Below are 26,142 nucleotides of genomic sequence, written 5' to 3'. Positions count from 1 at the left end.
ACGGTACTGAAATAATGATTGAATGCTTCGGCAATCTGAATCGGTTCGCTATAGGAGGTCCCGTCTATAGAAAGCCCAGTTATTTCAGACTGCGAACTCGGCAGGCACCGCCAAAATTTCTGGGGAGAGTTGGATATGTATTCAGACAATATATTAGTTAGAAAATTACTTTTAGATTGCTTGACTTCTCTTCGTACCTGAGCACTAATGTGAGCAATAACAGACGAGTTTTTTGGTATTTTCTGACGGGCGCGACATAGTCGTCGTTTTAGGTGAATGATGCTTCTGGTAATCCATGGGTTAGCTTTTGCAGTTCTCTTTTCTCTTTGGGGAACAAAACGTGACAAACAGTCGTTTACTACCTTCTTAAAGTATTCCCAGAGGTCATTTACATCATCTGTAGGCGGGATAGCGTCAAAAGCCATTTCTAAGTAATCAAGAATTGAGGTATCATCTGCGGCCTGAAAATTGTACACCTTTACTCTGGTTATTTTTTCTAATTTTTTATTTGGTTTAAGAGTTGCTGCAACCACCTTATGATCCGAGATTCCATCCTCGATACTTATTTCATAATCAAACACTTCCTGTGACAAAAATAGTAAGTCCAACAATGTCTCGGTTTCTCCTTGAACTCGAGTGGGCTTGTCAACTACCTGAACCAAATCGTACTTGATCATGAGGTCAAGCAGATTTTCTGCAAGAGGCCTGTTAAGCGGCCCAGCAACTCGTGCATTCCAGTCAACACCTGGTAAATTAAAATCGCCTGTGATTATTACTCTGCTTCGTTTGTTTGTCATTGTTAGCAAGTAGTCATCCAATTTCTTAAAAATATCAACTGAAGTTCCGGGGGGCCTATAGAGAACCCCTATAAGTAACTTGATATCTCCCATAAATAATTTGCACCACACGTTTTCACAGTCTTTAATGGGCGGCAATAATTCGTACCGAAGAGTTTTCTTAATCAGTAAAGCAACGCCTCCGCCTCGGGTTAGTCTGTCATTACGCAGTACATGAAATGAAATGGGAAAAACATCCGTATCTGCAACATCCTCTGTTAGCCAAGTTTCTGTTACAGCCACGAGGTCAGGGTCATAAATTATTGTCAACGATTCTAGTTCTTCTGTTTTTTTCAAAACGCTTCGTGCATTCACGTTTATCAGCTTTATGTCGCACTGCTTCTTTTGTCAGACCGGGCTGCGTGCTTCGCTTTGAGCGTTCTTAACTTTCACGCGTGTATGGGAACGGGAATCCCACGTATAAGCAGCGTCGTCGATGTAAAGCTTATCTCGAACAAGCCTCACCTTCGCACCATTGCGCCTATCATCAAGAGCAGAGCGCCAAAGGGACTTCCTTTTTTCTAATGTTTCTTTTGAGTAGTCGTCAGAGACTGCGATATTAGTACCTCTCAATTTTTTGCAGCTCCTAAATATGGCCATCTTTTCATTGTAGTCATAAAATCTTACAATTACTGGTCTGTCCTGTTTGCTTTTCTTCTGACCAATGCGGTGAATTCTTTCTACTGAGGACACTGTAACACCAAGGCGCGTTGAGAATATGTTTTTTAATACTTTCTCTTCAATGTCCTGTCGTGTTTCCTTATCAGTCTCAGTGACACCAAAAACAAGAAGATTATTTCTTCTAGCCCTGTCTTCCAATTCGATTAACCTTTCTTGCTGTTGTTCAATCGTGCACTGGAGGCTTTCAACAGCAATCTCAAGGTTATTTATCTTAGTAGCATATTCAGACAAAGGTTCCAATTTTTCTTCTATCTGAGTTAGCCTAGCTTGTATTTGAGTTTGTGTCTTTAAGATTTTCTCTAGCATTTCCTCAACAGTTGGTCCGGGATTGAGTTCAATGTCCCCGGAAAGCATTAGCACCAATTCTGACCACAACTTGAACAAAATGTCAAAACAATTCACTGGGAGCGGCAGCACAATCAAAAAAAGATTGCAGGAACGATAGGAAGATGCAGGAGCATAATAACCAACCTGCAAGATAAGCCACGCATGTTTCAGCGACATTGCTGCTGTAGTGCCGCCGCTCCCACTGAGGTGCCGCTGAAGCGGACGAGGTTTTATGTCTTCTTCGCGTGGGGACGTCACCGAAGTCTTCCAGTTCCATAGGTTGGCCCCGATGACGCCACGGCATGCTGTCGGGGATAATCTGGGCAGGGCCGGGACTTTGTCGGTCGATGTTGGAGCACTGAGCACGAGCGGCACCATCTGCAAGATAAGCCACGCATGTTTCAGCGACATTGCTGCTGTAGTGCCGCCGCTCCCACTCAAGTAAAGCTAGAATAAAAGTGTACTTATCATGAACGTGACCCCTTCATACCGCCACGTTTTAAGGGTAAGATTGGAACGCGCTTAGTAACAAGGACATTTGTCTATGCAACAAGCGCACTCGCCCTGTCTATGTGTTTTCTTCATTTGCATTATGGTCGTGATTTTGGCGCGAAATTGACTATTTAATTGAGACATGTACCAACTAGCCTAACAACGAGTACAACAAGCGCATTGCTCTTTGGATACCTTTCATTAAATGTAAAAATGATTCAAGCAACGGACTACGCACAATATTTTATAAATAAATTTCCATACATAGCTATCTCCGTGCAGTTCTCGTATGACATATTTCTGTGCACACCAGATGGTCGCAATCGCTAGTTTTTTTTTAATGAGGCATTTTGCCATCGCACATGTTTTTATAGAGCTTGATTGTGGCGTTGTCTGCTACCACTTGCTCGGCATCTGCTACATGGCTGAGCAGATCGCTGACCTTTTACCATATTGCTGCCACGAAAAAAATCTTAAATTGCGGCGATCTTAAACGCGACAAAAGCGTGTACATCCTAACCGCGCGCGTGGTGAAACTCTCAAAAACACGTGAAGAACGCGTGTAGCGTGGGAGCAAAGGAACAGGTTTTTTAAAGACAGGTTGAAGGGAACATCGGAGAGGTCAACATTCTTGTAACGAGTTTTGCCCCCCCCCCCATTCAACGGCAGCGGCCGACCCCGCAGCGCCCTCTACGGCGTAGGTCTCCCCTGCCATCCCTCCAACGTTCAGTCTACATTGGGTTGCCTCAGTATGTCACAGAAAATGGTCTATTGCCGACTTTTTTTCGCCTCGAGCAAGCGGGCCGAGCAAAAAGCAGTCTCCCCCGAGCTTTTTGCTTCCACAGCAGAAGATTGGAAGACGCTTCAGGAACAAGAAAATGCTCAGTGCTTTGTTTCAATTCCGCTTGAAGAGACTGTGCGTAGCATCGCGTCTGACGATGCTTGCCCGTCCTCGTCAGGGCACATGGACCGCGAATGTGATGACCTTTCCGATCGTGTGAAGCAAGACATCAACCTGATTCTGCGACAGAATTCACCGCCTCTGATGTGGATGCCGACCACGCAGGCCAGTTCGACATTTCGAAATTCAAGACAGAGCAACCCACACAGCCAATAGTGAACCCATTTCCATCTAAGAAGTACGGCAAATTGAGCAGGAGCTTCAACTCAAACTGGTACCGCCTATTTCCTTGGTTGGAGTACAGCGCGCAGGCTGACGCAGCTTTCTGTTACCCTTACAGAATGTTTTCAACTGGTGACAATGAGAAATCTGCATTTGTCAATGGTGGATACAGTGATTGGAAAAATGCCCTAGAAAGAGACGGTGGCTTCAGGAAGCACGAAAACTCACTCGTGCATAAGACTTGCCAGGCATTGTGGGTTTCCTTCACGCTGATGAAGGCGGGAGGACAAAGCAGGTCGGTTGCAACACATCTCAGCGACGCGTACTCCAGGGAGGTGCAGGAAAATCGCTTCTATATAGCAAGAGTTGCCGATATATTGCGATTTACTGCCGTTCAGGGAAACTCTCAGAGGGGCCATGATGAAAGTGCCAGAAGTGAAAACAAAGGAAACTTCGTTGAGCTCTTGAACTCGTTTGCTAAATATGACGACATTATAGGAAAGAAACTGAATGGTGGAGCAGCGAATGCGAAGTACGTTCATCACTCGATACAAGACCAGATCCTCGAAATTCTCAGCCACATCACATTAACAAGTATAAAGGAAGAGATGAAAAGCTCCCAGTGCTTTGCACTTATCGTCGATGAAACCAAGTATCTAAGTAAGATGGAACAGTTGTCAGTGGTAGTAAGGTACTACCTCAATGGGGCTGTCTTTGAGAGGTTCCTTGGATTCCGCAACGCTGAGCAATTGGATGCTAAGTCGCTCCTGAGCTACGTCAAGGAAACGCTGAATCTCTGTGGCATTGATTCTCAACTGTGCATTGCTCAAACATACGATGGTGCAAGTGTCATGAGCGGTACGTCACGGGGCGTCCAGGCACTATTCAGGCAGGAAGTGCCGCAGGCAGTGTACGTACACTGCATGAACCACCGTCGCAATCTTGTCATCGTGGATGTCTGCAAGGCGATAAAACCGGTGAGGGATTTTTTCTCTCTTTTGGAAAGCCTTCATGTATTCCTAAGTGGATCTGCAGTTCACTCCCTGTATGTAGATGTTCAAAAAAGCTTGTCTTTGCCTGTGACAGAGCTGCAGCGTTTAAGTGATACACGATGGGCCTGCCAGATAACGGCTTGCACAGCTGCCATGAAAAGCTTTCCTGCCATTCTTGTATGCCTCAGCGAAGTCATCGCTACAAACAGCAGGCAGGCAACGGAAGCCGGAGGTCTGCTGGAGCAAATGAACTTCTCTTTTCTTTTCCATTTAAGGCTATCCATCAAGCTACTCAGCCGCCCTAAGGTTTTTTCGGACATATTATAAAGTAAAGACTGCAACCTTAGTCAGGCATGCCTCATGGCGCACACTGTCATTGACGAGTTATCCGAAATCAGAAATTCGCAGAGCGCGTTTGACACTGTGTGGGAGCAAACCTGCACCATTTCTGAGGAGAACGGGGTCCCCCAAAGGGAAAAGCAGAGAACGAAGCGCCTTCCGCTTCATTTAGAGCAGTTTGTATTAAGTGAAGGACGGTCCGTTGAAGAAGAGTTTCCAGATTCAAAAGAAACTTTCAGAGTCAAAGTTTTTCTGCCCGTTTTGGACCACCTCATTGTGGAACTGACTAGGCGATTTGCGGAAAATAATGACATACTGTGCGGAGTCAGCGCCCTCCACCCTCAAAGTGAGAAATTTATGGACGTCTCCTTGCTCAAGCCTTTCGCTGAGCACTATGCATGCGACATCAACAGCGTTGAAGTTGAATGCAAGTTGGTAATTAAACTTCTTCAGCGCATCGAAGCCAAAAGGAAACGCAAGATAGAAACATTGCTCCAATTTGTCACCGTCTTGGAAGAGTATAAGTTAGCCTTTCACGAACTGCACAAGCTAAGTGTTATCGCTGTGACGATACCAGCATCATCATCTTCTTGCGAGCGCACATTTTCGTGCCTTCGAAGACTGAAGACTTATCTTCGCAGCAAAATGACTAACAACCGTCTGAGCGACCTAGCTGTGCTTGTGGTAGAACGGTCTCTAGCCAATAAGATAGACCTTCAGCGTGTTGTTGACATGTTCGATGCTGCACACAATAATCGGCGTATACGTCTGCACTAGTATGCTGGTAAATGAAACTCTATAATACCTTTGCGGCGCTTTCATGGGAAAAATGTTCGGGCACGGAAACCCGCTTCACCATCGAATAATTCCGGCCGTTTTTCCTCGCTTTCAAACAAACTGCAAAAGGTGCCCCGCTTGTCTGAGGCCACGTCGGTGCCCCGCTTGTGTGGTGAACAGTGCCTAGTAGGAGAGCTGACACGTTTGTGAAAACTGGTGTACTGTTTAGTCAGATGTGAAATGACTTACCTGCCTATGCATGATCCAGTTTTACAAATCTTTGCCCTTCATTTCTTTATTCTTTTGCTACATTGCTTCTTTTTTCTTTTCCCACTTCCAACGTTTAGCAACACCAGCAGGCGCAAGAACAGCCTTTTAACATTTTGTAATCTGTTGCATCATTACGAAACTTGGAATAGATATGAACATTACTTAGTGGTGTTAGTTATCTCTGATGCTCTGAAATGACTCTTTCGAAGCTATATTGTGATCTAGTTAACACGTGTTATTTTGTTGCTGCTGGTTACCAAGCTTAATTTCTTTTATTTGGTACTGCATTTTGTATATCGGTTGTTTGACAAACTGTATCAATTTTCATTTCACTAGCAATACAACTGCTGTATAAACATGCTAAATATTAAGTTGTATGCTACTGCGTTGCTCTAATATCTTACTTACACTGGTGTGTTTAGAACCTGGGCCTTTAGCCCAGCCAAACGGTTTCAGCCACCGACTAATTGGTGTCCTCTTGTGTTTTCGGAAGATTGTGGTGAAAGATTGTGGTATTTCGTGACTAAGCAGCACTTGCGTGCAGCAAATGAAGCAGTTGCAGGTGAGCTAATAGATAGCTATTCTTGGCGAGATTGCAGTGAACTGCGCATAGCTGTAGATACAGCTACAGTGTACTAGACAGCAAAGACAGCGAAGCAGCATAGTGGCGTCAAACCGGTCGACGCTGATGACGTCGCTGACGTCGTGACACGCAGGCTTGACAAGTTTTAGGAGGCGTTGCTTCGGCTCGACTTCTCCCAGAGGCTTGGCTGACTACCTCCGACTACATCACAGCTGCGCCCAACTTCTCAAGTTGCTATCGTTCTTGTCATATTATCAAGGAAGCTATAGATCAGCTGTTTTTCGCCCAGCTAATCCCATTCTAACCCGTATAAAGCTAGCGCCTAGGTGATTTCTTTTGTAAGAGTGTAAGAGTTGATTTCGATCAAGAGAAAATCTTTCAGATAATATATTACGTTGAACTCACCTAAGCAGAACAATACGCATGTTCATTGACGTGTTGAGCTACTGAACGAAGCGTAGGTGACATGTAACAGGACATATCGTAGACTTCCATCGAAGAAGTTGGGCGTTTATAAAAAAAGAAAAGGGGAAGAGAGTAAGACAGTGAAAATACAACGCATAAGCTCCCCACTTGCTTGCCCCGCCGGAGAAACTTACTTTTCGTGGTTGCCCCCCCAGTAAAAACATCCTGGCGCCGCCCCTGCTGAGAAGATGCCATGTCTTGGCCAAGTCCAGCTGGTTCTATACCCCGTTACACGTCTTCTCCCATTGCGCTCGGCTTACTTGTAACGCATGCTTTTCTATATCCCTGCTTAGCCGTGCAATGCGTCTGCGTAGCGTTTTATTATGGCGTTGACGCTTCCACCTGTCTCGCAAGCTGCGTTTGGCTTCCCACGTGTGTAGAATTGCTGTCTATTACGTTTAGCCTATCTTCCTGTGGAACTTCTCGCGTGGCCGTTTTTACATTGCCCTTAAGCGTAGCAGTCCAGCTCTCAATATCCTCGAGAGCCGCGCTGCCACATTTCTGCTCTTCCCGGGCTTTGCGAAACGCGTCCCAATCCACTAGCCGATGATGCTTGCCTTCAGCGGCGTACCCATGGAGATGGCGGTGAGGTGAAATGTCGACCTAGATTTCGATCACTGAGTGATCACTACCCAGGCCCTCCGGCGTATTTTGCCATTGCGCGCTAGCGACGTTCTAAGTAAACGTGAGGTAAAGTATCCGCACATCCGCTGTTGCCCCTGCACGTAGGCGCAGAAGGGTATGTTATAAGCTCATTCTGCACTCATTCTGCATATCTTCCTAAAGGCGCTAACTCTTTGGCGTTTTGTATCCGTACCTCAAGCCACGTGGGGCGCGTTGAAGTGTTCTTACTTGCCGTCCAAGTGATCCTGCGCCTCGTCGTCAGGTAACGACCTAAAGTAATGTTTCCCGGTATTTCCCACGGGGCTACCCATTCCCCCTGAAAGAGTTGGTTCGATATCGCCCATGCACTTGCAGCGTTGCGAGCATCTTTGTGATCCGAGATATCGCAACCCTCAGCTGTTCAGTTTGCGCCGTTTGTTGAGCTATTGCGCTGTTAAGTTCCACGGTTTGGTGCAATTGCTAAGCCATTATTATGCCTACCTTGTCATCGAGTCTGTCGACTCACTCACTGAGTTTCTCCTCGCGTTTCTGCGTTCTGACGAGCTCAGCCTGCTCCGGATGTAGTGCTTTACGTTTAGAGGGTGCGGGGTGCGCATCTTGCGTGCCCATAGCTTCTTGCGCGCCCTGGACGGTATTAGCAGCCACGTTGACGGCGACGGGTTTAGGAAGAGGGGAAGGTAAACAGAATGTAGGGGCCTGCCCCTTTAATGTGGCAATTTCGTTTCTTAACTCATCATTTTCCTGGCGTAGTTTTTTTTATTAAAGACTCCAATTCATCTAGTCGCTTCTGTATTGAGATTTCTGGTTCGCTCTTGGTACTGTTAGCAGAACTTCCGCGTCAGTCTATGTCGCGGTCTGTAATAATGGCAGCCTCAATTCGCGTTTGTGGTGCGCCAGGTGCACGACCGGAGGCGACGTCCACCCACCTGCAATTAAGGGGGTCGAATACTGTTTCGCTTTTGGCTACAGCGGCCAAAAGCGAAACAGTATTCGTCAGTCAGTCTATGTCGCGGTCTGTAATAATGGCAGCCTCAATTCGCGTTTGTGGTGCGCCAGGTGCACGACCGGAGGCGACGTCCACCCACCTGCAATTAAGGGGGTCGAATACTGTTTCGCTTTTGGCTACAGCGGCGTGGGTGGCATGGGTCGACGACTTGCTGCCAGTCTTGGCTGAATGGGGGTCGGGAGACGCTGCGGGAGTACCGGAGCGAGTGCGGCTCCGCGCGCGGCTCTCCCTGAATGCCGATCGCTTGTCGCCGCTGCGTCGTCTTGATGCATGGCGTCCACGGGAGCCCTCCCTTCCGTCATAGACGGTGCTGCTGCTGCTATAGGTGGCCTGAGCCTCCTTGCGCATTCTGCGTTCCCATTGTCGTCGCTTGACAAAGTAGGGTGTTTGTACTTGGCTTTGCACTTGTGGCCTCCGGTCAGGTGATCCTTTCCGCACAGCAGGCACATGGACTCGTACCGATGATCGTTGGGCGGGTTGCCGCATCTGCACCCACGGCACTTTGTCGTCCGGGCTGGGGCACACGTCGGCCCTATGACCACTGTTGAAAGTGGAGGGCTCAGCCCCCCCCCTCCACTTTTCTAAGAGGAGAGGTTTGTGCCCCCCTTGCCCCCAGCTGATACGCCAATAATGGTAGTGCTCCTTCTTTTCAGCGAGAGCGTGTGTCGTGGACGACAGGTGTCTTGTTAACATCGACACGTCACCCCACCGGGGCGTCTGCGCAAGTAGGCGTTCGATAAGTAGCAACACCACGGATCCGAGCAAACGGGGGGTTTTGACCTCCCCCACGCCTAGCCATGCATGGCTGAGCCGTGTCCGGACAAAGGGGAAAAGTGAATCCTGGGGGTTGAGCCGGAGCCGGGTGATTGGAAATGTTAAGATCACCTGGCAGAGGCAATACACCCCTTTGGCCCCAGCTTCACGTAACGGCACCCCTGGGCTGACCCACCCTGGAGAAATCGGCAGTCGCCTTTTCCTATCTCTCTTTCTCTCGTCTTCGTCTTTACCTCTCAATATTTATCATTCCTGTCATCTTTTATCTTTGTGTACTTCCATTTCTTTTCTGATTGGTGCCCAATCTCGTGTAGCTATAATTGGGTATAGCGGCGATGTATGGCTGGCGCCTTCATGTGTTCTACCTTGTAGCTTCCCCTTGTTGGGCTCGGTAGTGGGTGGTCACCATCGCCGTCAAACTTTAAATGCTTCACATGGCGAAACCTATCCCCTCTCTAAATGATCGGTGCCTGAAAAGGAGCCACACCTACGAAATCTCCAAACGTACCCGAACTGATTGTGACCACTTTTCAATATATTCTGGTCATACGATTTTACAGACAACGAGTCTGTTGCATCATTGTCTGTCTTTCTGAAAGCCAGAACTTTTGAAAATATAATAGGCAAAAAAGTATGATGCAAAGAAGTTGTCATCTGGTGATCTTCTTTTCGAAGTGACCTAAAAAGACCACTCGAGCACTCTCTGAAACAAGAGCAGTTTGCACGCATGAACGTGTCTGTCACCCCCCACCGCAGTCTTAACACTATCTAAGGTGTCATTTCAGAGCTCGATCTCTTACAAGAAACTGAAACTCACCTTATTGAGAGCTTCCTAGAGCCGGGCGTCATCGCCATATGTCGGATCACAATCAGGCGGAAAGGAGAAGTGGTAACTCCACATGTAGTATTAACTTTCAATCACTCCATCCTGCCCGAATCTGGGAAAGCAGCGTTGCTTCATTGTAATGTCCATCTCTTCATACCTAACCTCAGAAGGTGCTTTAAATGCCAGAAAAACGAACATAGATCAAACACCTGCCGCGGAAAACTAGCAAGTGCGAATTGTGGTGACCATGAGCACCCAACCGAGAACTGCACTTCGAATCAAACAAAATGTCGCAGTTGTCACGGGCCGCATGCCACGTACTCGCACACATGTGAAGCGTTCGAGAGAGAAAAGGCTATAATATATACCAAAGTTACAGATAAAGTAAAGAAAATATCACAATCTCGGTAGCCCGGAAGAAGCTATCTCTTCTTTTCGGAAGATAATACGCTGACTGAGCTCATCGGGGAGCCAGACGGCTTCTAGTGATGGTTGGCACGCAATACAGCTTTGCCGATGCGTGCGCATCTCTGCCCCTCACTAAGCAGCCACCGGCTCTATCAACCTTTCAAGTCCCGGAGGTTGACCTCTAACAGACCCCAGAGACGACACAGACAACTGACAGATCTGTCTCTTCTGACAAACCCCCATTAGCTTCCGTGGGTCCACCAGAAACAGTGGAAGCGACACCTGAATCCTCGGCGTCTAAGATGCTGACGGAACCCACCCAAGTGAGGCGAGGCCCCATAGATTGCCTCACAGGAAAGAGACACCCTCCAGTGGAGCCGCCTGATAAAGGCAGCGAAGCGTGAATAAGCTGCGCTCTTTTCCTTATTCATAAAAAGGCTGCCGTAAGTATCATCCCATGGAATTGCCGAGGCCTACTTAATAACTTAGACGACATCAATGAAATACTTTCACAACATCCACCAAACATACTTTGCTTACAGGAAACAAAACTAAACCCAACACCACCTAGCCTTTTAAAAAGATACGTGGTATGCTGAAAGGACAGACATGGCACTGCCCATTCATCTGGCGGTGTCGCTATCGTGTTGCAGAAAGCAGTTCCGTCTTAAAGCGTTACTCTGGTTACTGACTTAGAAGCAGTGGCAATGCGAACCATAAGTTTTAAACGAATAACTAACGTGTCTTCACTATACATCCCTCCGGACTACCTCCTCTCTACTAAACAATTTTAAACACCCATCGACCAACTCCTGCATTCATTCCTGCTGGTTGGAGATTTTGATGCGCACAACCCTCTATGAAGATGTATAAGAACGGATTCTCGAGGCTCCCTAATTGAAAACTTCTTGTCCTCCAGCTCTTGTATATTTATAAAAAAAGAGCCGACACACTTTAACGCACCGCACAACTCATACACATCAATTGTCTTTGCTATAGGCTTTCCTTCACTCTAGGCAACCACTGAGTGAGCTGTTATTCAAAACCTCTACGGAAGTGATCACTTTTCCTTCTGTTTAGAACACACAGGAAATGCGAGTACGACGACTACAAATGTAACCAAGTTCAGAGAACAGAATACGGACCGGACAAAATTCCGAGAACTCTCAAAATTATCATGCTCATCAATTGTAAACCTGAGCAATGATGAATGTGATGCGTTGATTACACTGCAAATTATTCAGGCCCTAGAGCAATCCATTCCACATACAGATAACAACACATTGAACAAATGACGAACTTTGTGGAATGCTGAGTGCGAAAATGCTTGTGACAGTCGAAATAAAGCATGGTCGAAATTCCGCAGCTATCCACAGCCGAAAAAGTGGTGAATTTTAAGTGTGCAAAAGCAAACAATCGACGCGTCTGACGAGGGTCTAAACGACAGAGCTGACAGTCCTTCCTCTCATCGGCTAACTCTTAAACTGCACACATAAGGTGTATAACAGAGTAAGAGCACTACAAGGGCACAGCACTCATACGGTGCCCCTTGTTAGTACTGCTGGTGATACACTGGAGCACCTGGTAAATGCCATAGGCCAACACTTTGAGTATATTTTCATCTCGGCACATTATACAGACTCCTTTAAGCGATACAAACGTGCCGAGGAACGTAAATCTATTTGTGATAAAAGGCCATCGGCAGGAGAGTACAATGCCTCCTTTGCTACAGGTGAATTAAAGACAGCGTTGGCAACGTGCAGCAGATCAGTAGCAGGCCCAGACAGGATTACTTACGGCATGCTGAAACACCTACACGAATAAATGCTTGACGTCATCCTCATTATTTTCAACAATGTATGGTCCTCTGGGCGCCTACACATGACCTGGAAAAAGGAAGTTATCATGCCAGTCCTCAAGCAAGGAAACAAAGCCACGCTTGCTGCTAGCTACCGGACTATTCCACTGAATAGCTGCTTGTGCAAGGTGTTCAAAAAATGGTAAATCACCATCGTATGTGTTACCTTGAATATAATGGCCTCCTCGATTGTCGTCAAGCTGGATTCAGATCTGGCTGGTCGACAATTGACCAACTGTTAGCATTCGAATCTTATGTCAGGGATGCCTTTCATTCATAAAAAACACTGCCTATTTGAATTATTTGACTTGGAGAAGGCTTATGACACCGCATTGCACTGTGGCGTTCTCCGTGACCTGCAACCTTTTGGAGTGTCAAAAAATATGTTGAATACCACTGAAGGCTACCTTTCTGACCGTACAATTCTGGTTCGTGTTAGAAATGCCTTAACCAAGCGGTTTACGCAAGAAAACGTCGTCCCCCAAGGCGCTGTTCTGAGCTGCACACTATTCATCGTAAAAATGAAATCCATAAGCAATATACTGCCTAAAACAATTTCCTACTCTGTATATGTGGATGACATTAGGATCACCTTCAAAGCGTCACACCTAGCCATTTGTGAGCGCCAGATTCAGTTGGCAGTAAATAAGCTCTCAATCTGGGCAGACAAAAATGGTTTCAAGTTCAACTGTGCCAAGACAGCTTGCCTACTCTTTTCGAAAATACGTGGCGTAAAGCCATCCCTCAAGTTCTCAATGAATGGACAAACCACAGCTACTGAAAAAAGATCACACATTTCTAGGTGTTGTGGTTGGTTAAAAGCTCAGCTTCGTTACACATATCAAACACCTACGGTCTAAATGCTTGAAAGCCTTAAACCTGCTCAATATTCTCTCGCATCAGTCATGGGGCACAAACCGTGACTGTTTACTGAACCTCCTCAACAGTGTAGTGCTATCACGTATCGATTATGGCTCGGTGGTTTACGAGTCAGCATCAAGTTCTGCATTAAAGATGCTTGACCCAGTGCACCACTTTATGCTTCGGCTGGCCAGTGGTGCTTCCCAAACCCGCCTAACAGCCAGCCTGTATGTTGAGACAGAGTGGTGGTGACTAGAACGACGACGTCAGTTCACAAGTGTCACGTGTGTCACCAAGGTGCTTTCCTATGTCGACCACCCAGCCCGTGCGTTATTGCATGATACATCAAACACTCACATGTTTTTCAGGCGACCATCAGCTACACCATTGTATCCCCTCGGAATGGCCTCACACTTTGAAAATTTGCATATGCCGGTCTCCAGTATCCAGCCAAGCTGGGACGAGGACACTGTGGTGACATAAGAAATGCGGGCTACCAATTGTGACTTGTAATTTCTAGAGGTTGGAAAGCATGGCCTCCTAGTCGCAATCGATCAACACTTCATATAGTTCCAGGCCAAATACAGTTGCGCTGAGTATTATACTGATGCCTTCAAGTACTCCGCACTCGCATGTGCGGCACATGGTCCCACGTTCTCTGAATCTAGAACAATGAACAAACATACCACCATATTTACTGCAGAATGCTATGGCATACTTTTAGCTCTATGCACATTTTGAAGCAGAAAGAACCAGCATCCATCATATACACAGATTATCAGTGCAGTGACTGCACTGTCCTGCACTAAGATACTCAAAAACCCAGTTACTAATAATAGTTAATTTTAAAATGCTTCATGTCAGCTCACGAGTATAAGCTCAAAATCACGCTATGCTGTATTCCTGGACACTGCAACATAGCTGGCAATGAGATAGCGGACAGACTTGCGAAGTCAGCTGCACTCAACCCATCAGTTGGCGTAGGCACCATTCCATATGAGGACCTTAAGCCACTCATCAGAACCCAAATGTGTAGACAATGGCAAGAGGAATAGAATGCAGAATGCAAACAAACTGCAATTAGTAAAGCCAAGAATAGGAAGATTTGTGACTGAAAAACGTAACAGGCACCAAGAGGTTGCACGGAGCAGACTCGCACCTTTTAAACAACATTTTAAACTTTTCAATAAGTGTCTATGTATAGAAAGCTAGCTGCAAGCTAAAAAGTATGTATGTCGGCAGGAAAAGTGTAATACTGTATTATATGTATTTATATGATCGCTTTTGTTTCTTACCTCAAAGCTGATCTGTACACTTTTTATATGTTGCACGTTGTATTGGGCCGTCCACTAGCCAGTGTAGGCTATCGGTTCAAATAATCCCTGTTTTTGCATATACCTATTCATGAAAATGAAGTTCATTGATTTGATTGATTGATTGATTGATTGATTGAACTCTCGTGCAGCACATTGTGCAAAACGTGGTGATGCGCTTTCTGTCATTCATGTTCTGATTATCTGTCCGTACCTCGAACTAGAAAGACTGTAACACTTCCCAAAGCTTTACAATTGCCTCATTTCGCCTCACCCACAATTTTTCTTGTTGACGATCCCATGTTTTCCCAAAAGTGGTTTTAAAGTTCTTAGCTAGTGTAGGCTTTTGTTATTCCATAACATCCTCTCTCTAATCTAAGCCTCCTCTAAATCCTGAGGAAACCGCTGAGACTTCTTTAAGAAATGTCATGCAGTACGCACTGCTTGTCTTGACAAAGACTGCTGCCGACACTGCATGACTTTATAAAACCCATAAGCTTAGCCCGTTTTAAACTCATCACACATAGTCACCACACCTACGTGTAATCCTCATGCACCACTCTTTTATTCTTACCACCCTGAATAAGCTTTTTATAATCAAATCGACCAAAGACGGTGTGTTTGGCGCTCTTCGGTCTGAGTTGCCCTTGCGCCACTAAAATCTACCATCATCATCATAATCATCATCGAGACGTCCCCAGATTGACATGCAACAATGCGGCGTGCCAAACCAACAGTACAGGGGCGCAGTCATGGGGTGATAGAGGGGAAGGCACATTGAGCCCATGTGCCCCATCGTGAATTTTTTTCTTCGCCATGTCATACAGAGCGAAACATGACCACCTTAAGGGCGTGCTCTCTCCAAACTTAAAGGGGTGACCCCCCCCCCGGGATAGCATAATTGGCTACGCCCCTGCCGCAGAGCAATTTTTAAGGAAAAAAGGTTTTGTGGTGTCGGGAGGCAAAAGGTGAAAGACCTAGAAAGGAGGAGCGGTACCATATTCATGTAACTTGTGAAAACTCTGTGAAAACTCTGTATGGTTGGCTTGCCCGTTTCGGGCGTGTGTGACGTCATCTCTTTTAGTTCATGACGCGGCAGTTTGTGAAAGGGCATAGAATTCAATATTTTGCGGCAGTGTCTGTCTGACATAATGGTTCTGTCTATCGATTCCAGGAACGAATGTTTCAATAAGGTTATAAATCTTCACGGCAAAAACGTTGTTCAGTATGCTTTTGCAGGGACATCGCTAATAACTAATAAATTAAAACGTGTTTTGGCTATAACATTGGTACTTGGTGTCACAAGTGCCACTTGATGCCAAATCGAAACAAAGCTAAATTCATGTTGTTTCGTTCTCCTGAAAGACGACTGCAACTTTCACCTCACGCAATCCTCCTTGACTCCCACTTCGTTTGCTTCTTCTTCTCAGTGTATACCTCAGTGAAACTCTGAAATATTGTTACGGATCACAGTGCACAGGACGCACAAAATGCCAGAAAATAGGACAACCTAGGCTCAGCCACACAACACCAATGTGGTCGTTTTCTTTCATTAGGTGTCATTTCAGCTGCTCTACTGGAGAGGTATTTTCACAAGCATGACAATATCACCATCAAGTTTCACTGGTTAGAACTTCCTTCGGCATAACAGCATTAATAAAAGCAAGTCATTTTCTGTCTCCTCCAGCTCTCCTTTCCCGTTATCACGCATTCATTCATAGACATATTGATTACGGTGTTGCTGCCCACGGTAACAACTTTCAGTGTTATTTCTCTTCTGTTCAGCATATACAAAACCAAGTTGTGCGCTATGGTTGCAACATTATACGTGATATTTTAACGTCGTACGCCTTGAGAAAACGATCTCACAATCTCCAATTTATTCGCGTGTAACCTCATTACCATATTTTAAAGTTAATTAATAAAAATATCCCCTACCAGTGTATATTCTAGGAATCTCCGAAGACTATTAACCCTCGTTGTGTTGCTCGAAGAAATAACTTCTTGATCACTTAGGCTTCTACCGATTGCGGTAAAATGCAGTATCTTTTTGTGCTGTGAAAACTCTTCCTTACCATCGTCCTCTCTTGCTCTCTTGCTGCGTTTAGAAAACATTCTCAATGCTCCCCTCCTGAGCCCCTACCTCTCTCTCTCTCTCTCTCTCTCTCTCTCTCTATATATATATATATATATATATATATATATATATATATATATATATATATATATATATATATGTGTATATATATATATATATATATTTGTATAATGGAAGAAGACGACAACGTGGTGTTTGTGGGTTGGACTCTAGAGCTTCCCCCATCGGCCTGCATGACTGTGTGCTCTTTCAGCCGTTAGCAAGACCAGCTCTCGGTGAATAAATCTTCTCCGTAACATCTTTTGGTGGAAGTTTCAGGGTCTTCACATTACCTGGCTCAGGAACTCCGCAACGGACGCCAGCTTTGTCCAGCCGCGATGCCTGAAAATGGCACTCAGGCCTCGCCATCCGCGCTGACTCCGTCACCTGTAATCCTCCCCCCCCCCCCCTTCATCTTCTCGACCCTGCCAAGCTTTCCGGGACGGACAGCATGAACGTCGAAGAGTGGCTCGCATTATTCGAGCGTGCCAGCAAGCACTACAGGTGGGACAAAACGCTTATGCTGGCAAATATGCTATTCTACCTACGGGGTACGGCCCGCGCCTGGTATGAGACGCATGAAGAATTAACAAGCCGAGACACGTGCAAGTAAAAGCTTCGCGATTTGTTTGGTCGGTCAGTTGCTCGTCAGATGGCAGCCAGGCAGGAACTCACGTTGCGTGTTCAGTCATAGACGGAGTCGTACGTCACGTACATCCAAGATGTACAGGCACTGTGCCGGAAGACTAACAAAAACATGTCCAAGGCAGACAAGATCAGCAACGTGTGGAAAGGAATCGCTGATGATGCTTTCAACATACTACTGTGTAAGAACTGTACCACTGTCAAATCCATAATATCTGAATGCTGACGATTTGAACAAGCTAAAAGCAGGCGAATGACCCACCACTTCACGAGACTACCAAACACTGCTGCGACTAAGTATTGCGAGGATTCTGCAGCGCCCCGTTCACTTTCGTCTCCTGCCAATATAGCAAGAATTGTTCGCCAGTAGCTGGGAGCCATGGCACCCGCTTCCTATCACCCTCTGCGCAAGACAACTGGGCAACAGTCTTGCTTATTCAAGCCGTCGTACGTCAGGAGTTTGCTAACTGGGCGTCCAGGTTCCCCAGCCCACCAGACTTATACCGCAGCCCATGAGCACTCCCGTTCACAACGCTGACCACCACTCTGCTCTACTTGTCGCTGCGGCAGCTTCGACTCCTCGGTTTCCACCACGCTACCTAAGTCCATACAAGTGGCGCACGCACTATGATCGACCGATCTGCTTTTCTTGCTCTTGAGCTGGGCACATCTCCCGCCATTGCCGCAACAGGTGGTATTTCCTTGAACTGGAAACCTTGAACTGGAAAAAGTCCATCTGGTGTCGTGAACCCGGTTTTCTCATGATCTCGATGATTGACAGATATCGGCCAGTATCCTGTTCGCAAGTTGATAGATGAAAAGCAGGCAGACTCATGTAGGCAGTCGAGAGCATCGTCAATTCGTGGCATTGGATACACGTCCTTACGTGTTACTTTGTTTAAGTGACGGTAGTCTACGCAGAAGCGCCAGCTGCCATTTTTCTTCTCTACTAGCACGACCGGCGATGCCCATGGACTGCAGGAAGGTTCGATGACGTCTTTTGTGAGCATTCCTTCAACTTCGGGCTGGATAACTTGTCGCTCAGCAACAGACACGCAATAAAGACGTCGTCGGATGGTGCTGGCGTCTCAAGTGTTAATCCTATGAGTTAGAAAGGATGTCTGACGCAAAGCGCGGTCATCAAAATCAAATATATCGCGGTAGGATTTCAGCAGGTGCCGGATGTCAGCTGTCTGTGCTGGAAGAAGGTCCGGAGCAATCATCTTGTCAATGGTGGCATCCGCTGAGCTCTTCGAGGATAGAAACGGAGCAGAGGACGAAGAAAATTCTGCAACAAACGCCGAAATGGCAGCATCTATAGAAAAACTTTTGCCAAAGTCATACCATCTGGGATAACTTGAGCACACCAGCTGAAGTTTAGGATCGGAAGAGGTGCTGTATTTCCCGTGACTGTCAAAAGTGCGTGAGGCACAACAACATTTTTTGCCAGCAGACCGTCAGCAATAGGTGTCAACATGTAGTCACCATCGGGAACAGGAGAGACGCATCTGAGGTTTACGTAAGTAACGGCTTGAGGTGCTAGACGAATGGGATCTGCAGAACACAGACGTGGTTGAGCTGGTGTTGGGTCGTCATGCTAACACGGTAAATCAAGTTGAAGCATGCTGGTTCCACAATCAATAAGGGCAGAGTGGGCGGATAAAAAATCTATGCTGAGGATAAGTTCATGGGAACATTTCTCGAGCACAGCAAATAGCACTGTCGTGGAGCGAACAGCCACACTTATACGCGCGGAGCACATTCCAAGCACGGGAAACGTGCCGCCGTTGGCGACCTGAATAAGTGGCACTGTGGGGGGCGTTAAAACTTTCCTAAGGCGGCAACGAAGTTCTGAATTCATCACTGATATGTGAGCCCCTGTGTCCAACAGTGCAACAACGGGTGTGTCATCTACTTCAACGTCAATAAGGTTGCATCGAGTCGGCAGCATGGTCAGAGGATTTGGCGGGCAAGTGGTCGATGCAGCATCACCTCCGGGAGCTGCATCATCTAGTTTTCCCGCGGCAGGTGGTCAGTTGGCGACGTTGGTCGGCAAATTTGGGGCGAACGAGACGATTGGCGACGGGAGAGCGGTGAACGGGACTGTTGACCATGCGGAGATGGAGAGCGACGACGATATGGCGGCATAGAAGAAATGCCTTCACTGGTGGCCTGAGGTGACTCCCGGTAAGTTTTAAAGCGTCCATGATCCCTCTTTGGCAGATGGGGTACCCATAGTATGCCTGATGCCAATACCACTGAATGTTACAATGGTGGGCCACGTGTGCGATACGGTGGCAGTTGAAACAAATCGGGTGATCGTCAGCAGTCCTCCACTCGGCTGGATTGCGAAGGTGCGCCGGAAGGTTTTGGCTTTGGGCATAGGCAACATGGGGTCGACGACGGTTGATCGGCTGAGAGGGAGCTGTAGTGCACTCGGAGGCCAGTCCAGCATTGCAAAGCTCTTGTCGCACAATGGGATGTACCAGTGGCACCATCTGAGGGCTAGAATCGCAGGCGTGGGAGCACGTGGACGCAGGAGACAGAGCTTCAAGTTCACGTCTGATGATCTTGGTCACGTGCTCTGCAGTTAACGGCGTCTGTAGCGCAGGCCTGTCTTCGCACGACCAGGTTGCTGCTGTGTTTGGTAGTCGAGTGAAATTAGGGGCGATACGTCGACTTTTTGTGGCCTCAAAACGCTGGCACTCCTTGATGATGGCATCGACCGTGTTGAAGACTTTGCGTATGAGAAGGTTGAATGCATCATCTACAATGCCTTTCAATATTTGAGCTACTTTTTCGGTTTCTTCCATACCGTGGTCCGCTTTTCGGCAAAGGGCAGGCACGTCCTGTACGTAAGTCACGTAGGACTCTGATGACGTTTGCGCACGAGATGCCAACTCCTTCTTGGCCGCTGCCTTTCTACCCACAGACTTGTCGAAAAAGGTGCGCATCTTTCTCTTGCACGCAATCACCTTCCAATTTCATCTTCGTCGTTCTCGAACCACATTTTGCTGTTCCTTTCAAGCAGAACAGGATAATGGCTAACATAAGACCTTCATCCCAGCGGTAATTCTTACTTGTACATTCGTACAACGGCAACCATTCTTCGATGTCGACATCATCCATGCCACAGAACGTGCCAGCATCTTTTTTAGCTGCGGAAGGACAACAGTTGTTGCTGTAGTCGCCTCGGCGGATGCCGGTCCCTGGTTTGCCATGATGGAAAAATCCAAGCGTCGGCCCCTGCAGAGCTCCGTTGTATCGTGTTGTACCCCGCACCACCACTAAATGTTGCGGGGGTGAGAGAATAAATGAAATAATTTTATTTGCAAAATATACATGGAGAGTCAGAGGCAGCTGCAGCCAAGATAGAAAAATAGCAGCAATAACAACACGAGCACGGTCGCTTTCATCGTCTTCGTCGTAGATGATGCTCTTTCGTTGCCGATATCGTGTAACAATATCACGAAATACAAGGTGAAGTAAAAACAGATACGCTGGCTAAAGTCGCAGTTATAATGTTTAAAAAGAATAAAAGCAAGAAATAAGACGCTTCGGCTTCACTACCGAAACTTTGTTTACAGATGGGCTTCCGGATTCATACATTTTAAGGAACTTTCCTCAGAAAGCAATGACACTATATTTTATACAAGAATGTATTCACACCTTATATATCAAAGGTATTGCGAAGTGAAGTACATGACATGCGGGTCACGACTTCATACAATAGCCTGTTGAGATAGGTTGGAAGAATGTGCATTCTTTATAATTACATCGACGGTCGTGACGCTAGTGTACGCGAGCAAGTTGAAGGAGTCGTACGCAGTGCCCTGGAGTATGTGACCCACCTTGTCACTCTCTGTCATTTGCTCATTCACTTTCCGGCAGAACGCGAGCACGTTGCTGCGACTCCGGGTTCTGCGGGTCTCAGTTTGGTAGCGGGCCCCCGTCCTAGGACCCATTGTCGAACAAGTCAGTTTAGGCGCACGTAAAATACACAATTTATTTACAAGGTTAGTAACTGAGAAGGAGAACGAGAAGTCGCGAACTGTACATGAGAACTGTTGAACTGTTGAACTTCAAATACACGAAAGCCTTCGGCTTATATAGCGCCTCGTTGCCAATCCTGGGCGCATTGTCCGCGGCTTTCGCCAATAGGACGCTCCATCGTCTAAGTGCTCCACCCACGAAGGAGGGGAAAGACACCACAAAATGCATGCGGAAAGGGCACAGTCTACACGATGCCGAATTATGGTCACCAAAGCACTGCACTGACGTTTTCGCACACGTCATCAAGTTTCGCGCACGTCCGATGATTTTGGTTTCCAAGATTTTTCTGGCAGCTTGGGGAGGTTCGAAAAACCGGCTGCCAGCACACGTGTCAAACTTGCCTGACTGTTTGGGTAGGACAAGGTAGTGGTGGGCCAGCATATCGTCAAAACATTCCACCCCATTCAGCGTTTTCTATGGAGAAAGGGGGAAGGAGGAGTGGTCGACTAATCCCTCGTCGTCGAGGTGGGCTCCCGCAAGGGCTGCAGCACATAGTGCCTTTTCTTTCCCTTCAACCCCACATTCCATTTCTCGTTTGCTAGGAGCAGGGGCTTAGCTGCGAATATCCAAGACTCCGCTTCTCCTCGCAAGATGCAGCCACAACCAGTTTGGCTTTAGCTTTCAGCCTGAACTGCAAATACCATGCTGGTTCCGAGACTTCCAGTGCCTCGGTGACCTCGAAAATGGCCCAGCTGCCTCCTTGTCTGCCTCGAAAGCCTTGCTCACAGGAAACAAAATGGCCTTTTTTGAGTCGAGCTCACAATGGCCTCTCTTGTCTCGTGCGTTTCCTTTGCGCAAACCACTCCCGAACCCCTCGTTCAGGTTTTGTCAAGAGGAAATCAACGCGTCTTGACGGCACACCCTTGCTTGGAATATGTCGAAATATTTACGTCCCGGTTACAAAGGCCTAAAAACTTCAATAAGTATGACGGTCGTAACAGTCTCTCGCGCGGTGTTTTCTTAGCAAACCTTACATACAAAAGAAAACTTTACCTCAAAGGTTCAAAGCTAGAAAAATATTGAGGAAAGCTCCTTTCCACAAACTATTGGTTTCATTATGTGAAAAGCTTGCAGCTGACCTTCACGCTTTCAGCCTTGCACGTGGCGATCGTGTTCTCTTCCACTTTCGCGATTACGAGAGGCCACAATGAGCGCGAGCTCCTAGTCCAACTTTGCTATTTCGCCTCAATCGTGATTTTGGAAGGTTTTGTTCGTAACACCGAAGATTCCTGAAGTGCAAGTGAAAGACTCGCCATTGTCTTTTGTCAATTGGTTCCACCCTGAATTTCGGACCAACAACCTTTCTTTTAGGAACTTGTCGACATAGTTGTCGACGCAAACCTGCTTCTGCTGAACCGCACCTTCCTTCTTGGGGACACGCTTGCCTTTCCGCTACTTCTCTCTCGCCTATTTCGCCTGACCGTACGCCTCAAAGAACGGTTTGTAGAATTGACCGATGGCCAACCCTTCCGTTTCCGCTGCGGCGTGCCCTCTGCCTCCATCGTTTGTGGTGCCACACGTTCCGCTTCCTTTTTTTGCGGTGACGCTTACGTACAACCTTTCTTTGGCTGTTACAAACTTCCCTGGTTGCGTCATCGGCAACCTTACAATTCATGTGTCCTTGTGCACCACTCTTTCTGCAGCGTTTTCCCTTCGGTTTCCCCGCTCCATTGCTCTGACGGGCTAATTTATCTGCGCTATCCCTCACAAAATCAGACTCTGGGCCCTCCACAGATATAAACTCTTAGAAATTAGCGTCCGCCTCAATTTACGGGTAGTTTTTACCGTCCGGCCGATCGTTTACGTGCCGCTGCACGAGGCATGTCTCTAACAACACACAATCTCTGTTCATGCTGCTGGGATTAGACTTTTCTTCGAAACGATCCTCCACCGAACTTGTGCCTGTTTGTACACCTGCGACAGCCTCGCAGTGGACCTTCTCCCCCTATGAAATGTTTTCCACTCTATCTGTAGGAAATTTTTTCAACAGTAGATCGCCCTCACTGGCAGTACGGTCGCGTTTCCATAGCGTTATGTCTTCGCTACAGTTAGGACTACCTTCGTCGTCCTTTCTTTCAACCTCCAAAAGGTCATTCCCTTGCTGAGGCTTGAGCGTCGTCTCTAGCTCATCAATCTGCTCAATGACCCCACCAGGGCGACTGCAACCAGCCTTGGCCTCGCATGGAACACCTTTCGGACATGCTACAGTTTGCATACCAGCCACCGTCCCACTCTCTACATGCACCACCTTCACATCACCGGAGAGTCGCGTACCTTCCCTAGGCGCAATTTTACTAACAACGACGTGTTGCTCTTTTCTTTCTGCTGAAGGGTCACTTTGCATGTCGCACTCATAGAGACGTGTACCTTTCTTGGTTGGTACCTCACAAACAGCGGCTTTCTGGGTGACTTGACACTGCACTGCACCCGCCACTACATCACACCTTTTGGGCTCTACACATACTTCACACAAACACGACGGACGACGATCCTGATGCAGTTCCCGAACGTGATTATTCAACCTTTCTATGTCTTCGTGTAATGCTGGCATTTTAGCCTCGTGTATACGTATCCTTTCGGCTTCTTTTGACTCTTCTCTCAGGGCCTCTGCCTCGTTTCTCTGGGCTTCTGCCTCTTCTCTCTGGGCTTCTGCCTTTTCTTCCTCAATGTCCATGACATAGCCTGAGAGTTTCTCATCATGCGACCTTGTCCCGATGATCCGCTCAATGAGTCTTGTTCTTGTTGGGGAGTCTCAAACATAGAGGTTTATCTTCCTCGCGATCGCTAGCAACATAGCTTTTTGCAGGGCTTTCAGATTCATGACTGCTTCCGGTACCGTTCTCTGTTCCACAAATGATTCCTGTCTTGCAGCTAATTAACCCTGACAACAACGACAGCCCTAGTTTACTGTGTTGCCTCAAGTTACCTGTTAACTCAGTCTGCAAAAGCTTCCTTAGGCTCTTACACGGATCCTGTTCTGTCACTGTTAACCTTGCCGTCACCCACAGACTATAGCTTAAACAAGCTATCTCACAATTATATGCCCGACACAAGTTATCTGTTAACCATATGACTAAAACAGCCCTGTCACCGCTAACCTTGCCGTCACCCACAGACTATAGCTTAAACAAGCTATCTCACAATTATCTGCCCGACGCAAGTTATCTGTTCACCTGATGACTAAAATAGCTCTGTCACTGTTAACCTTGCGGTCACCCACAGACTATAGCCTAAACAAGCTATCTCACAATCTGCCTGACGCCACTTACACAATGACCAAGTAAGCTATGCTCGCTACCAGCTTTTACTCACACATCAGTAATTGCCTGGTAAAGTTTAACAGAGAAAGTCGGCACTCACCCGGCTCGCAGTCAAGCCTCCAGCGTCGTGCATCTCAGCAGTGCCTCCTGGTTGCCTCTCGCAGTCGATGACCTCGTGTCATCCCAGAAGTGCCGTTAGGCTCCCTCTCAAGTCGATGAGCTTGGAGCACTCGACCAATATCGTCCAATCGCCTCTCGAAGTCGATGGGGTAGTAGCATCTGACTGCTGTCGTCGAGTCGTTGCTACCTGGGTTGACGTTATCTCTCTGCTGAATCCAGTGGTTGCGACCTGGGTTGACACTATCCCACCGCTGCCACTAGTTGCTGCGACTGCGGGTCCTGCGGGTCTCAGTTTGGTAGCGGGGCCCTGTCCTAGGACCTATCGTCGAACAAGTCAGTTGAGGTGCTCGTAAAAACGACAACAATTTATTTACATGGTTAGTAACTGAGAAGGAGAACGAGAAGTCAAAAACTGTACATGAAAACTGATGAACTGTAGAACTTCAAATACACGAAAGTCTTCAGCTTACATAGCGCCTCGTTGCCAACACTGAGCGCATTGCCCGCGGCTTTCGACGATAGGGCGCTCCATTGTCTAGGTGCTCCGCCCACGAATGAGGGGAAAGAGACACCACACGATGCATATGGAGAGGGCACAGTCTACACGATGCCCAAATATGGTCACCAAAGTACTGCACCGACGTTTTCGCACACGTCACCAAGTTTCGCGCACGTCCGTTGATCTTGGTTTCCAAGATTCTTCTGGCAGTTGGGTGAAGTTCGAAAAACTGGCTGCCAGTACACGTGTCAAACTTGCCTGACCGTTTGGGTAGGACAGGGTAGTAGTGGGCCAGCATATCCTCAAAATATGCCACCCCATTCAGCCTTTCCTATGGAGAAAGGGAAAGAAAGAGTGGTCGACTAATCCCTCGTCGTCGAGGCGGGCTTCTGCAAGGGCTGCAGCACATAGTGCCTTTTCCTTCCCTTCAACCCCACGTTTCATTCCTCGTTTGCTAGAAGCAGATGTTTGGCTGCGAATATCCAAGACTCCGCTTCTCCTCGAAAGATCCAGCCACAACTAGTTTGGCTTTAGCTTTCAGCTTGAACTGCGAATACCATGCTCGTTCTGAGACTTCCAGTGCTTCGGTGACCACGAAAATGGTCCACATGCCTCCTGGTCTGTCTCGAAAGCCTTGCTCGCAGCAAACACATTGGCCTTTCTTGAGTCGAGCTCACAATGGCCTGTCTTGGCTCGTGCGTTTCCTTTGCGCGAACCAGTCCCGAACCCCTCGTTCAGGCTTTGCCGAGAGGAAATCAACCCGTTTTGACAGCACACCCTTGCTTGAAATGCGTCAAAATATTTTCGTCCCGTTCACAAAAACCGAAAAACTTCAATAAATATGACTCGTAACAACGTCCTGTATGTACGAGA

General features: G+C 47.2%; 2 protein-coding genes and 1 long non-coding RNA gene across 10 annotated transcripts in view; 2 read left to right on the top strand and 1 right to left on the bottom strand.

Moving 5' to 3' along the window:
- LOC119173523 (solute carrier family 41 member 3) overlaps positions 1-26,142 on the top strand; it is an 880,209-nt gene that overhangs the window by 306,094 nt on the left and 547,973 nt on the right. The window lies entirely within an intron of this gene.
- LOC142818126 (uncharacterized) lies at positions 1,881-25,407 on the bottom strand. Its single transcript, XR_012895597.1, has 2 exons — positions 24,751-25,407; positions 1,881-2,222 (listed from the first exon to the last, which is right to left on the bottom strand). It is a non-coding gene; the product is annotated as an uncharacterized LOC142818126 (long non-coding RNA).
- Positions 2,989-8,423, top strand: LOC142818125 (zinc finger MYM-type protein 1-like). The gene has a single exon (XM_075896487.1). It carries the CDS (start codon positions 3,579-3,581, stop codon positions 4,776-4,778), a length of 1,200 nt encoding a protein of 399 aa, XP_075752602.1. The 5' UTR covers positions 2,989-3,578; the 3' UTR covers positions 4,779-8,423.

Source organism: Rhipicephalus microplus, chromosome 5 (assembly GCF_043290135.1).
Source record: "Rhipicephalus microplus isolate Deutch F79 chromosome 5, USDA_Rmic, whole genome shotgun sequence".
NCBI lineage: Eukaryota > Metazoa > Arthropoda > Arachnida > Ixodida > Ixodidae > Rhipicephalus > Rhipicephalus microplus.
The sequence above is the reverse complement of the archived record's forward strand: the minus strand, read 5'-3'. Positions and strand labels throughout refer to the sequence as shown.